This window comes from Pristiophorus japonicus, chromosome 3 (assembly GCF_044704955.1).
Source record: "Pristiophorus japonicus isolate sPriJap1 chromosome 3, sPriJap1.hap1, whole genome shotgun sequence".
NCBI classification, from domain to species: domain Eukaryota; kingdom Metazoa; phylum Chordata; class Chondrichthyes; family Pristiophoridae; genus Pristiophorus; species Pristiophorus japonicus.
The window spans coordinates 172,990,778-173,006,151 of record NC_091979.1 but is presented as its reverse complement, the minus strand read 5'-3'; the positions used below and the strand labels follow the sequence as shown (position 1 = coordinate 173,006,151).

Here is a 15,374-nt window from a genome sequence, read left to right as displayed (position 1 = left end):
CTTGTGTGCTGAGAGATTTGTTTGGTGTTATCACTGGTGAACATAAACGCCTGTGCTATCGCAATGGCCTTACTGAGGGTCGGTGTCTGTACAGTCAAAAGTTTTCGTAGAATGGTCTCGTGGCCAATGCCCAGTATAAAAAAGTCTCTGAGCATTTGCTCCAGGTAGCCATCAAACTCACATTATTCTGCAAGTCGCCTTAGCTCGGCGACGTAGCTCGCCACTTCCTGACCTTCAGATCGCTGGCACGTGTAGAATCGATACCTCACCATCAGCATGCTCTCCCGCGGGTTAAGATGCTCCTGAACCAGTGTACACAGCTGGTCATATGACTTATCTGTGGGTTTCACCGGAGCCAGAGATTCTTCATGAGGCTGTAGGTCGGTGCCCCACAGACCGTGAGGAGGACCGCTCTCCTTTTTGCAGCGCTTCCTTCTCCGTCCAGCTCATTGACTACAAAGTACTGGTCTAGCCGTTCAACATAGGCTTCCCAGTCCTCACCCTCCGAGAACTTCTCCAGGATGCCCACAGTTTTCTGCATCTTTGCGTTGGATTCATATTCTCGTTGCCAGTTATTGTGTTCCTAACACAGATGAGACTGCACACAGGGCGGTTAAAGAAACAGTGAACTCAGTCTTTAATAAGTCACTCCAGAGTGAGGAACAGGCCTGAGGGCCCGGCTTATATACAGTGCTCCCAAGGGATGCTGGGATCCCTTGGGACTTCAGGGGATGAGCTCCCTGGTGGCAGAATATGGGAGTGCATGCTTTACAGATGCACAACAGGATTCACCTCCTTTCTATATTTGCAATGGATGCTGTGAGGTGTGAGTTTCTGTGTTTCCCATGATTTATTTGAAAAGTACGATGTTCTAGCTACAGTGCTCAGTGTGTTCTGTATATAATGGGAACGGTAGCATCGTGGTTATGTTACTGGACTAGTAATCCAGAGGCATGGACTAATGATCTGGAGATATAAGTTCTAATCCCACCACGGCATATGGTATAAAAAGCTAGTGTCAGTAATGTTGACCATGAAACTACCAGATTGTCGTAAAAACCCAACGGATTCATTAATGTCTTTTACGGAAGAAAATCTTCTGCCCTTACCCGGTCTGGCCTAAATATGGCTCCAGATCCACAGCAATCTGGTTGACTCTTAATTGCCCTCTGAAATGGCCTAGCAAGCCACTTAATTGTCAAGAAGGCAGATCACCTCCATCTTCTCAAAGGCAATTAGGGATGGGCAATAAATGCTGGCCTTGCCAACGATGCCCATATCCAGTGAATGAGTTAAAAAAAAAAATCTCTAATGGTACCATTACCTTCTCCATTCACCTTGTTCTCCTCTGCCGTTTTGTGAGGTAGACTCTTCTGCGAGCTCTCATTCAAAGTGCTCTGTGGATTCTCAGTGGGTGAGACTACAGGAGCTGTTTAAAAGAAAGGTATGTAAATGCTGTTTTACCACTTCCAACCACTTACCATCTGCTGCTGAAACCCTCATCCATGCCTTTGTTATCTCTAGACTTGACTATTTCAAAGCACACCTGCCTGGTCTCCCATATTCTACCTTCTGCCAAGCTTTTGGTCAACTGACATAATATCTCCTTATTTGGCTCGGTGTCAAATTTTGTTTGATAATGCTTCTGTGAAGCGACTTGGGATGTTTTACAATGTTAAAGGCATGATATACATGCAAGTTATTGTTGTTGTTCTTGTTTTACCAATTTAATTCCATCAAGAAATGACTGTGTGTGAGAGAGGTAATTTTAATAGCCCGGATTTTGTGGTAGAAATAACGATGAGGCTAACAGCGCCCACCGTTATTTACATGGAAATCAGACAGCAACTTCCGGTGACCACACATGCGCAGCTAAGTGTCGGAATCAGGAAGTAGCTGTCCAAGATGTCCTGCTCCTCCAAAAACTTTGTTATAATGGTATTTTGCCGAGAGACCTAGAATTCAAATACATGGAATGACATGAGGTTCCTGTACTTGCATGGTAGATTCGCACTAAACTTGTCAGAAAAAGTTGAGGCTTGATTTGGGATAAAGGGGCTTAGCTAAATCTCAAGTGCTGTATTTTTGTATAGGGTGAAAAGAAATGGCTGCACCTACTCTCATTATATGCTGCAGTCTTTTCTGTTGTCTCCACAGTTTCTGCCGCTAGCAGTATATCTATAAAGCCAAAAGAAAACAAAAAGATAAAATATTAGAATACTAAATCAAGTGAGATTCTATTTTACAATTACTTCAAATATCTGACTACCACACACGGCATTGAATAGGTACTGGCCATTTACTAGTTTTTCTGTTCGATACCGATTTTTATGCAGTGCTTCTGTGCAACAATGGCTCAAAATTCCTTTACGAGTGCTGCTGAAGGGCTCTCTCTACCCACATTCTGATATCTTAGTGACTTTATCCAGCGAGTAGCTGAAGCATAAAGGTGAGGAATGTCACTAATTTGATCCTTGGTCTTTGTTGAGATAGTTGATCTCAGCTGAGGGATGCCACAATTGCAAAGGTATGAGGGCAGAGTTGGCTAAAGTGGACTGGGAAAATAGATTAAAGAATGGGATGGTTGATGAGCAGTGGCAGATATTTAAGGAGATATTTCATAACTCTCAACAAAAATATAATCCAATGAGAAGGAAGGACTATAAGAGAAGGGATAACCATCCGTGGCTAACGAAGTAAATAAGGGATGGTATCAAATTGAAAACAAAGGCATACAAAGAGGCCAAAACTAGTGGGAGGCCAGAGGATTGGGAAATGTTTCAAAGCCAGCAGACAACGACTAAAAAAATGATTACGAGAGGGAAGATAGATTATGAAAATAAATTAGCACGAAATATAAAAACAGATAGTAAGAGTTTCTACAGATTCATAAAAAGGAAAAGAGTGGCTAGAGTAAATGTTGGCACCTTATAGGATGAGATTTGGGAATAATAATCAGGAACACGGAAATGGCAGAGACTTTGAACAAATATTCTGTATCTTCACAGTGTCTTCACAGTAGAAGACACTAAAAACATCCCAATAGTGGATAATCAAGGGGCTATAGGGAGGCAGGAACTTAAAACAATCACTAGCACTAAAGAAGTAGCACTCGGCAAAATAATGGGACTAAAGGTGGACAAGTCCCCTGGAATTGATGGCTTACATTCTTGGGTCTTAAAAGAAGTGGCTGCAGAGATAATGGATACATTGGTTGTAATTTACCAAAATTCCCTGGATTCTGGGGAGATCCCGGCAGATTGGAAAACAGCAAATGTAACGCCCCTGTTTAACAAAGGAGGCAGACAGAAAGCAGGAAACGACACACCAGTTAGCCTAACATCTGTAATTGGAGTCTATTATTAATATGCAGTAGCATGACATTTGGGAAAGCCTAGTTCAATCAATGAGAGTCAGCACAGTTTTATGAAAGGGAAATAATGTTTGACAAGTTTGCTGGAATTCTTTGGGGATGTAATGAGTAGGGTGGATAAAGGGGAACCAGTGGATTTCCAGAAGGCATTCGATAAGGTGCCACATAAAAGGTTACTGCACAAGATAAAAGTTTACAGGGTTGGGGGTAATATATTAGCATGGATAGCGGATTGGCTAACTAACAGAAAAGAGAGAGTCGGGATAAATGGGTCATTTTCCGGTTGGCAAACAGTAATTAGTGGGGTGCCGCAGGGATCGGTGCTGGGGCCTCAACTATTTACAATCTACATTAATGACTTGGATGAAGGGACCAAGTGCAATGTAGCCAAGTTTGCTGATGATACAAAGATGGGTGGGAAAGCAAGTTGTGAGGAGGACGCTCAGAGGCTGCAGGGTGACTTGGACAGATTAGGTGAGTGGGCAAATACATGACAGATGCAGTATAATGTGGATAAATATGAGGTTATCCATTTTGGGGGCAAAAACACGAAGGCAGAATATTATCTGAATGGCTGCAGACTAGAAAAAGGTGAGGTGCAACAAGACCTGGGTGTCATGGTTCATCAGTCACTGAAAGTGGGCACGCAGGTACAGCAGGCGGTAAAGAAGGCAAATAGTATGTTGCCCTTCATAGCTGGGGGATTTGAATATAAGAGCAGGGAGGTCTTACTGCAGTTGTACAGGGCCTTGGTGAGGCCTCATCTGGAATATTGTGTTCAGTTTTGGTCTCCTAGTCTGAGGAAGGACGTTTTTGCTATTGAGGGAGTGCAGTGAAGGTTCACCAGACTGATTCCAGGGATGGCTGGGCTGTCATATGAGGAGAGACTGGATCAACTGGGCCTTTATTCACTGGCGTTTAGAAGGATGAGGGGGATCTCATAGAACATGAAGTTTCATGTTCAGCCATGAACTCATTGAATGGCGGTGCAGGCTAGAAGGGCTGAATGGCCTGCTCCTGCACCTATTTTCTATGTTTCTATGTTTCTAAACATCTCAGATTCTGACGGGACTGGACAGGTTAGATGCGGGAAGAATGTTCTCGATGTTGGGGAAGTCCAGAACCAGGGGACATAGTCTTAGGATAAGGGGCAGGCCATTTAGGACTGAGATGAGAACCTTCTTCACTCAGAGAGTTGTTGACCTGTGGAATTCCCTGCCGCAGAGAGTTGTTGATGCCAGTTCATTGGATATATTCAAGAGGGAGTTAGATATGGCCCTTACGGTTAAGGGGATCAAGGGGTATGGAGAGAAAGCAGGAAAGGAGTACTGAAGGAATGATCAGCCATGATCTTATTGAATGGCGGTGCAAGCTCGAAGGGCCGAATGGCCTACTCCTGCACCTATTTTCTGTGTTTCTGTGTTTCTGTGTTTCTGTGACACAAAAAATCCGCAAAGGGTTATAGACAGGCTCAGTGAGTGGACAAAAAGTTGTCAGATGGAGTATAATGTGGGAAAATGTGAGGTTATCCACATTGGCAGAAAGAATAGAAAAACAAATTATTTTTTAAATGGAGAAAAATTGCAAAGTGCTGCAGTACAGAGGGACCTGGGTGTTTTTGTGCATGAAACATAAAAAGTTAGTACGCAGGTACAGCAAGTACTCAGGAAGGCAAATTGAATATTGGCCTTTATTGCAAGGGGGATGGAGTATAAAAGTTGGGAAGTCCTGGAACAGCTGTGCAGGATATTGGTGAGACCACACCTTGAGTACTGCGTACAGTTTTGGTCTCTGTATTTAAGGAGGGATATACTTGCATTGGAGGCAGTTCAGAGATTCCGGAGATGAGGGGGTTGAGTAGGTTGGGCCTATACTCATTCAAGTTCAGAAGAATGAGAGGTAATCTTATCGAAACATATAAGATAATGAGGGGGCTTGACAAGGTGGATGCAGTGAGGATATTTCCACTCATAGTGGAAACTAGAACTAGGGCACATAGTCTCAGAATAAGGGGCCGCCCATTTAAAACTGAGATGAGGAGGAATTTCTTCTCTCAAAGGATTGTAAATCTATGGAATTCTCTGCCCCAGAGAGCTGTGGAGGCTGGGTCATTGAATATATTTAAGGCGGAGATAAACAGATTTTTAAGCGATAAAGGAATAAAGGGTTATGGGGAGCGGGCAAGGAAGTGGAGCTGAGTCCATGATCAAATCAGCCATGATCTTATTAAATGGCGGAGCAGGCTCAAGGGGCCAAAAGACCTACTCCTGCTCCTATTTCTTATGTTCTTATAATTGTCTGCAGAGCTCCTGGGTTGGGGAGGAGACAAGAAGGCCAATGTTCCTGCTCCTGACTGGTATTCAATAGCCTCTGCTGGAAGCGCATGCATTTGAACTTTGGGTGAGGAGAGAACTTGGCTGTGACACGAAGTGTGAAGGAGGAACGTGACTGCAAGAAGGTTAGGAAGTGTCTTGTCATAATGCTCCAGCTGTCATGAGCATGGGGCAGGCTTCATGGATCAGCTGGTCTTTTCTTGCCTGTCATGTTCGTATGTGGTTGGATCGGCTTTGACTGTCAGTCAAAGCTTACATTTATCATTCAGTTGCAAGAGGTATCAGAGGATGCGTTCGAATTTGCTTTGTGTAAGGTCATCATATCGCTAGGCCATTAGGATGCACTGGTATTGGAGATTAGTCGGGTCAATGGGAGTGGCAGAAAGCTACTCTCCCCCTCTCTCCCCCCCAATGTCTTTCTCTCCCTCTCTCCCACTCTCTCTCTCCACCCATCCCACCCACAATCTCTCTTTCTCTCCCCACAGTCTCCCTCTCAGCCCACAGTCTCTTTCTGTCTCTCTCTTTCTCCCAGTCTCACTCTCCCAGTCTCTCTCTTTCCCCCCAGTCTCTCTCCCCACCCACCGCTGCTCAGTCTCTCTCTCCCCCAGTATCTCTCTCTTTCTCTCCCCCAGTTTTTCTCTCTCTCTCCCCAGTCTCTACCTCTCTCCCCCGCAGTCTCTTTCTCAACCCCTCATCTCTCACTCTCCCCCCCCACCCCACAGTCACGCTCTCTCTCCCCAAGTCTCCCTCCCCCAGTTTCTCTCTCTCCCCCAGTCTCTCTCTCTCCCACTCTCTCACCCCACCCACAGTCTCTCTGTTTCTCCCCACAGTCTCCCTCTCAGCCCACAGTCTCTTCCTCTCTCCTCCCAGTCTCTCTCTCTCCCTCAGACTTTCTCACTCTCTCTCCCCCCAATCTCTCCCCCCACCCACCGCCGCCCAGTCTCTCTCTCCCCCCAGTCTCTCTCTCCCTGTCCCCTCTGTCTCCCCCAGTCTCTCTGTCTCCTCCAGTCTCTCTCTCTCTCTCCACAATCTCTCTTGCTCTCTATGCCCAGTCTCTCTCTCTCCCAGTCTCTCTCTCTCCTGCTCTCTCCATTTCCGCTCTCTCTCCCCCAGTTTCACTCTATCCGCAGCCTCTCTTTCCCCAGCCTCTCTCCCTCTCTCCCCAGTCTCTACCTCTCTCCACCCCACCAGTCTCTTTCTCAACCCTCCGTCTCTCTCTCTCCCCCCTACAGTCTCGCTCTCTCTGCCCCAGTCTCCCTCTCTCACCCAGTCTCTCTCTCTCCCCCCACCCCACCCAAAGTCTCTCTTTCTCTCCCTACAGTCTCCCTCTCACCCCACAGTCTCTCTCTGTCTCACTCTCTCTCCCCGTCTCTCTCTCCCTGTCTCTCTCGCTCTCCCCATCACTCTCGCTCTCTCCCTCCAGTCTCCCACTCCCCCAGTCTATCTCACTCTCCCCAATCTCTCTCTCTCTCCTCCCAGTCTCTCTCTCTCCCCCACACTCTTTCTCTCTCCCTCCCCAGTCTCTCCATCACTCTCTCTCCCCCCCAACCCTGCCCAATCTCTCTCTCTACCCAGTCTCTCTCTCTCCCCAGTCTGTCTCTCTCTCTCTCTCTCTCTCTCTCTCCCCAGTCTGTATCCCTCTCCCCAGTTGTTCTCTCCCCCAGTCTCTCTATCTCTCTTTCTCTCTCCCCCCCAGTCTCTCTCTCCCCCAGTCTCTCTCTCGCCCAAGTCTCTCTCTCTCTCTTCCCCAGTCTCTCTCTCTCTCTCTCTCTCTCTCTGCCAGTCTCTCTCTCTCTCTCTCTCTCTGTATCTTCCAGTCCCTCTCTTTCTACCCAGTCTCTCTCTTCCCCCATTCTCTTTCTCAACCCCCCATCTCTCTCTCTCTCTCCCCAGTCTCGCTCTCTCTCTCCCTAGTATGTCTCTCACCCCAGTCTATTTCTTCTATCTCCCCATTCTCACTCTCTCTCTCTCCCCCCCAATTTATCTATCTCCCCATTCTCACTCTCTCTCTACCCCCCAATCTATCTCTCTCTCCACCAATCTCTCTCTTTCCCAGACAATCTCTCTTCCCCCAGTCTCCAGCCCTCTCCCAAGTCTCTCTCCCTCACTCTCTCTCTCCCTCAGACTCTCTCTCTCTCCCCGTCTCTCTCTCTCTCTCTCACTCCCCGTCTCTCTCTCTCCCTCCTACCCCGGTCTCTCTCTCTCCCCCCAGTCTCTCTCTTGTGACCTGGCAATTGCCTTCATCATGACAATGCTCATTGTGGAGTTCTCGGATGAATGCCCCAACTGGGGCATGACTACTCGGTTTCCCCATAGTAGGCAATCGGCCTGAATCGAGAGTTCATCCTTGCGCCTGTGAAATGGTTTAAATTCCTCAGGGCATGCCCCGTACGTGGATGCCCAGTCCCCATTCAGGACACATTTCTTGACTAAAGACAGTAGCGGGTCTCTATTTGTCCAGACTTTGATCTGACGGGCTGTCACGGGTGAGCCTTCGCATTCAAAAGCTTCACTAGCCATGACCATATCAACAGCATGCTCAGTTGCCCCCTCGGTGGTGGCTGGTGGGAGCCTGCTGAGTGCATCGACGCAGTTTTCAGTGCCCGGTCTGTGCCGAATTGTATAGTCATAGGCGGCTAACGTGAGTGTCCACCTCTGTATGCGGGCCAACGCATTTGCATTTATGGCCTTGTTGTCGGCCAAAAGGGACGTTAGGGGTTTGTGATCTGTCTCCAGCTCAAATTTCCTGCCAAACAGGTACTGGTGCATTTTTTTTACTGCATATACACATGCAAGCGCTTCCTTTTCTACCATCCCATAACCCCTTTCTGCCTGGGACAGACTTCTGGAGGCATAAGCTACCGGCTGTAACTGACCCTTGGCATTAACATGCTGCAACACACACCCGACCCCATAGGACGACGCATCGCACGTTAACACAAGTTTCTTACATGGGTCAGATACCGTTAACTGATTGTTGGTTCATAGCAAATTGCGTGCTCTGTCAAAAGTCCTTTCCTGGCTGTCCGCCCAGACCCATTCGTGACCTTTGCATAGGAGCACATGTAGCGGCTCTAACAGCATGCTCAATTTGGGAAGAAAGTTCCCAAAATAGTTCAGGAGCCCCAGGAATGAACGCAGCTCCGTCGTGTTACGGGGTCTGGGTACTCTCTGGATCGCGTCTGTTTTGGACGCAGTAGGTCTGATCCCGTCTGCTGCTACCCTCATCTCCAGGAATTCGACCTCTGGAGCTAGGAAGACGCACTTCGCCTTTTTCAGTCACAGCCCTACCCGGTCCACTCTGTCTCGCACCTCCTCCAGATTGTGGAGGCGTTCTTCAGTATCGCAACCCGTGATGAGGATGTCGTCTTGAAAAACCACTGTCCTTGGAATCGACTTGAGGAGACTTTCCATGTTTCGTTGAAAGATCGCGGCGGCCAAACGAATCCCGAACAGACATCTGTTGTACTCAAACAAACCCTTGTGTGTCATAATGGTGGTCAGCTTCTTCGACTCACTCACCAGCTCCTGGGTCATGTAAGCTGAGGTCAGGTCCAATTTTGAAAAAAGTTTGCCACCGGATAGCGTCGCAAAGAGGTCCTCCGCTCTCAGTAGTGGGTACTGGTCTTGGAGTAACACACGATTGATGGTGGCCTTGTAATCGCCACATATCCTGACTGAGCCATCCGCCTTGAGCACCGGCATAATCGGGCTCGCCCAGTCACTGAATTCGACTGGCGAGATGATGCCTTCCCTCAGCAGGCGGTCCAATTCACCTTCTATCTTTTCCCGCATCACGTACGTCACCGCTCTGGCCTTGTGGTGTTCTGGCCTGGCGTCCGGGTTTATGTGAATCACTACCTTGGTCCCCATGAAAGTGCCAATGCCGGGTTGAAATATTGAGTCAAATTTGTCCAGGACCTGTGAGCATGATATTCGCTCCACAGAAGAAATTGCATTGACATCGCCCCATTTCCAGTTCATGACAGCAAGCCAACTCCTCCCCAGCAGTGCTGGACCATCCCCCGGGACAATCCAGAGTGGCAATCTGTTCTCCGAATCTTTGTGGGTCATGACTACCGTGGCGCTGCCTAGCACCGGAATTATCTCCTTCTATCTTTTCCCGCATCACGTACGTCACCGCTCTGGCCTTGTGGTGTACTGGCCTGGCGTCCGGGTTTATGTGAATCACTACCTTGGTCCCCATGACAGTGCCAATGCCGGGTTGAAATAGTGAGTCAAATTTGTCCAGGACCTGTGAGCATGATATTCGCTCCACAGAAGAAATTGCATTGACATCGCCCCATTTCCAGTTCATGACAGCAAGCCAACTCCTCCCCAGCAGTGCGGGACCATCCCCCGGGACAATCCAGAGTGGCAACTTGTTCTCCGAATCTTTGTGGGTCATGACTACCGTGGCGCTGCCGAGCACCGGAATTATCTCCTTTTATATGTCGTAGCTGTGTGTCAATCGGCGATAATTTTGGCCTCCTGGCCTTGGATGCCCACAACTTGTCGAAATGTTTGATACTCATCAGGGACTGGCTGGCCCCTGTGTCTAGCTCCATTGATACTGGGATGCCATTGAGGAGCACTTTCATCATTATCGGTGGCGTCCTGGTGTATGAACTGTATATGTGCGCCACATGAACTCGCTGAACTTGCGATGGCATGAGTCGTTGTTCAGCTAGCCATTGTCTCTGTTGAATTCCCCCTTTGGGTTCGACTACATGTTGGGGCATGTCCGATTGCCCCTATCTGCCTGGAGATCTGTGTGCTGCGTTAACAATGTTGACTCCCTGTCCATTTGCTGCATTTAAACCAAGATTTTTGTCAAACATCACTCTGGTCTCTTCCTCCCCTGAGATAAATGTATGGTCCACCAAAGCCGCCGTTTCCAGGGTCAAGTCTTTGGTCTCAATCAGTTTCCTGAAAACCCCAGCATGCCCAATGCCCTCAATAAAAAAGTCTCGCAGCATCTCCGCTCTGTATGCATCTGGGAACTTACATAGGCTCGCCAGTTGCCGGAAGTCTGCTACGAAGTCTGGAACACTTTGCCCTTCTCACCACCAGTGCGTGTAAAACCGGTGTCTCGCCATGTGCATGCTGCTCGTCAGTTTAAAGTGTTCCCCGATCAACTTACTGAGCTCTTAAAAAGTCTTGTCCGCTGGCTTTTCTGGCACTAGAAGGTCCTTCATCAGGGAGTACGTCCTGGATCCACAAACCGTCAGGGGATGAGCCCTGCGTTTGTCGGCCAAATCCTGTCCCAACCATCCTTGGTGACGAAACTTTGCTGTAGTCTCTCAATAAAATCGTCCCAATCATCACTGCCACAGTACCTCTCGTCTGTGCTGCTAGTGGCCATGCTCACGTGGTTTAAATCCCAGTTTCTCGTTGCCAATAATATGTCCTTACTATGCAGTATAAACGAGGCTCATATTTGAGAGAAGGTCACTCTGTGACCAGTTACCTTTATTACCAAGACCTCAAGAGACAGACGTTGGTGGAGCTTCCCCTTTTATACTGGAAAGTCCAGGTTAGGAGTATCTCCCACAAGTTCGCCCCCTGTGGTCAGTGTCTCAAGGTGTACAACTTAGGTCAGCTTATACATGGGTTACAATGACAGTTGAATACATGACAAACTCCAACAGGTAGGCACTCTGGTGGCCGTTTGATACAGGTTGCAAGGGGTTAAATACATAACATCACTCCCTCGCAAAGTTAATAGTACACTTATTTACAAGGTGAGACAATCTGGGGCTTTTCACTCCCTTGTCGATCATTTCGGTACAAATGCGGGTGTGGGTGGGTTGGTTAGTTCTTCACTGGGCTGTTGGGATGGTGAGTTCGGCTTCATGGTCAACCATGATGTCAGGTGCCACTTGTGTGCGTGTTGGAGGCTCAAAGTTGGTGGTCTCTTCTTCGGGTTGTTCGTAGCTGTTGGTGAACCGCAATTTGATTTGGTCCAAATGTTTTCTGCACGTTAGTCCATTGGCCAATCTGACCTGAAACACCCTACTCCCCTCTTTGGCTATGACCTTGCCAGCGAGCCATTTGGGACCATGTCCATAATTGAGTACAAACACAGGGTCATTGACTTCAATATCACGTGACAAATTTGCGCGGTCATGGTACACACTTTGTTGATGCCACCTGCCCTCCACGTGATCATGGAGCTCAGGGTGGACAACAGAGAGCCTTGTTTTGAGCGCCCTCTTCATGAGTAGCTTGGCTGGGGGAACCCCGGTGAGTCAGTGGGGTCTGGTGAGGCAGCTGAGCAGCACTGGGGACAGGCAGGTCTGCAGGGAGTCTCCCGACACACGTTTCAAGCTTTGCTTGATGGTCTGAACTGCCCATTCTGCTTGGCCATTGGATGTGGGCTTGAATGGGGCAGATGTGACGTGCATGATCCCATTGCGGGTCATGAATTCCTTGAATTCAGCACTGGCGAAACACAGCCCATTGTTGTTAACTAGGACATCAGGCAGGCCGTGCATGGCAAACATAGCTCGTAGGCTTTCAATGGTGGCCGTGGACGTGCTTACAGACATTATTGCACATTCAATCCATTTTGAGTAAGCATCCACGACAACCAAGAACATTTTGCCTAGAAATGGGCCCGCATAGTCCACATGGATCCCTGACCACGGTTTGGAGGGCCACGACCACAAACTTAGCTGTGCCTCTCTGGGTGCATTGCTCAGCTGAGAGCAAGTGTTGCACTGGCGCACGTATGACTCTAAATCTGAGTCGATGCCGGGCCACCATGTCTGGCTATGGCTTTCATCATTACAATGCCTGGGTGGGCTCTGTGCAGTTCACAAATGAACGTATTGCTGCCTTTCTTGGGCAAGACCACGCGATTGCCCCACAACAGACAGTCCGCCTGCAGGGACATTTCGTCTTTGCACCTGTGGAACGGCTTAATTGCCTCCTGCATCTCCGCTGGAACGCTGAACCAGCTCCCATGGAGGACACAGTTTTTTTTACCAAGGACAGTAAAGGATCCTGGCTGGTCCAGGTCCTGATCTGGCGGGCCGTAACAGGTGGCTTTTCGTTTTCGAATGCATCCATTACCATGAGCAAATCCGCAGGCTGTGCCATTTCCACCCCGGTGACGGGCAATGGTAGCCGACTGAGAGCATCAGTGCAGTTCTCTTTGCCCGGTCTGTGGCGGATTACATAGTTGTATGCCGACAGCGTGAGCGCCCATCTTTGGATGTGGGCAGAGGCATTGATATTAATCCATTTGCTCTCAGAGAACAGCGATATGAACGGCTTGTGGTCAGTTTCAAGCTCAAACTTCAGGGCAAACAAGTACTGGTGCATTTTTTTTTACCCCGTAAACGCACACCAGTGCCTCTTTTTCAATCATGCTGTAGGCCTTTTCGGCCTTGAACAAACTCCTGGACGCATAAGTGACCGGTGCAAAATCCCCGATTCATTAGCCTGTTGTAACACACACCCGATCCCGTATGACGACGTATCACAAGCTAGTACTAATCGTTTACAAAGGTTATACAGGACAAGTAGTTTGTTTGAACACAACAGATTTCTGGCTTTCTAAAGGCAGCCTCTTGTGAATTTCCCCACATCCAGTCATCTCCCTTGCGCAGTAGCACCTGTAGGGGTTCTAGCAGGGTGCTTAATCCAGGTAGGAAATTACCGAAATAGTTAAGGAGTCCCAGGAACGACTGCAGCTCCATCACGTTCTGTAATCTCGGCGCGTTCTTGATGGCCTCCGTCTTGGCGTCGGTGGGTCTGATGCCGTCTGCTGCGATTCTTCTTCCCAAGAACTCAACCTCCGGCGCCAGGAAAACACACTTTGAGCGTTTCAACCTGAGTCCCACGCGATCCAACCGACTAAGAATCTCTTCCAGATTCTTCAATGGTGTCCCGACTGTAACCAATATGTCGTCCTGGAAAACCATGGTGCGAGGAACCGACTTTAGCAGGCTCTCCATGTTCAGTTGGAAGATTGCCGCGGCTGACCGAATCCCGAATGGGCATTTGTTATCGATGAACAGACCTTTGTGCGTGTTGATGCAGGTGAGGCCTTTCGAAGACTCTTCCAGCTCCTGCGTCATGTAGGCCGAGGTCAGGTCCAACTTGGTGAACGTCTTCCCTCCAGCCAGGGTCGCAAATAGGTCGTCTGCCTGGGGTAGCGTGTACTGGTCCTGCAGCGAGAAATGGTTAATCGTTACTTTATATTCCCCACAAATTCTGACCGTGCATCCTCTTTAAGTACTGGGTCAATCGGACTAGCCCACTCGTAGAATTCCACCGGCGCGATGATGTCTTCTCGCTGCAGCCTGTTCAGCTCCATTTCCACTTTCTCACGCATCATATATGGTACCGCCCGTGCCTTGTGGTGGATGGGTCATGTACCGGGAACCAAATGGATCTGCACTTTTGCCCCCGAGAAGCTTCCAATGCCTGGCTCAAAGAACGATGGAAATCTGCTCAGAACCTGGGTACATGAGGCGTCGTCGATGGACGAAAGCGCTCGGATGTCATCCCAATTCCAGCGGATTTTTCCCAGCCAGCTTCTGCCAAACAGTGTGGGGCCATCCCCTGGCACAATCCATAGTGGGAGTTTGTGTACTGCTCTATAATAGGAGACTTTGACATCTGCACTGCCAATTACAGGGATTAATTCCTTGGTGTAAGTCCTGAGTTTGGTGTGAATGGGGCGGAGCTTGGGCCTATGTGCCTTGTTGCACCACAGCCTGTTGAAGACCTTTTTACTCATTATGGACTGACTCGCACCTGCATCCAGTTCCATAGATACTGGAATTCCGTTCAGTTCAACTTTCAACATTATTGGTGGACATTTCGTGGTGAATGTGTGTACCCCGTACACTTCTGCCTCCTCGGTACAAGTCTCCAATTCAGCTTGATCCACAGTGGATCGATCTTCCTCTGTAACGTGGTGGTTTGCAGGGTTTGCAGGGTTTACAGTTCACCTGCACATTCGCTGGAGGTGTCCCATTGTTCTGCAACCGTTGCACGCATAGTGCTTGAAGCGGCATTGATGGGGCCGATGATCACCTCCACAACACCAACAAGGTGTTAACTGCCTCACATTAACAAATGATGGTGGACTCTGGGTCATCTGAGGTCGTGCAGCAGCAGCCGGTGTGTACATCCTGCCATGTATATTCCTGCTCAAAAACGATGTTACTTTGTGCACAGTACTGGCCGAAACCTCTTACTCTGCGAAATCTGTTTGGTGTTGTCACTGGTGGACATAAATACCTGGGCTATCGTTATGGTTTTGCTTAAGTTCGGAGTTTCAACAGTCAACAGTTTGCGAAGGATTATCTCATGGCCAATGACCAGTACAAAAAAGTCTCTAAGCATTTGTTCTAGGAATTCCTCAAATTCGCAATGTCCTGCAAGGCGCCGTAGTTCGGCGACATAGCTCACCACTTCCTTGTCCTCCGACCGTTGACACGTGTAGAACTGATATCTAGCCATCAAAACGCCTTCCTTAAGATTTAGGGGCTCCCAGACCAGCATACACAATCCTTCATAGGATTTAGTTGTTGGTTTTACCGGAGCTAGAAGATTCTTCATGAAGCCATGGGTTGTTGCCCCACAGACAGTAAGTAGGATAGCCCTTCGTTTGGCCACATTCTCATCCCCTTCCAGATCATTGACCACAA

General features: G+C 48.5%; 1 protein-coding gene across 1 annotated transcript in view; it reads right to left on the bottom strand.

Annotated features, from left to right (window-relative positions):
• nme9 (NME/NM23 family member 9) overlaps window positions 1-15,374 on the bottom strand; it is a 149,412-nt gene that overhangs the window by 36,522 nt on the left and 97,516 nt on the right. Inside the window, exons 16-17 of the mRNA XM_070873791.1 lie at window positions 2,119-2,178; window positions 1,325-1,429 (exon numbers count right to left, since the gene is read on the bottom strand). Of these exons, the coding sequence (XP_070729892.1) occupies window positions 1,325-1,429; window positions 2,119-2,178 (165 nt within the window). The remainder of the gene's footprint in view (window positions 1-1,324; window positions 1,430-2,118; window positions 2,179-15,374) is intronic.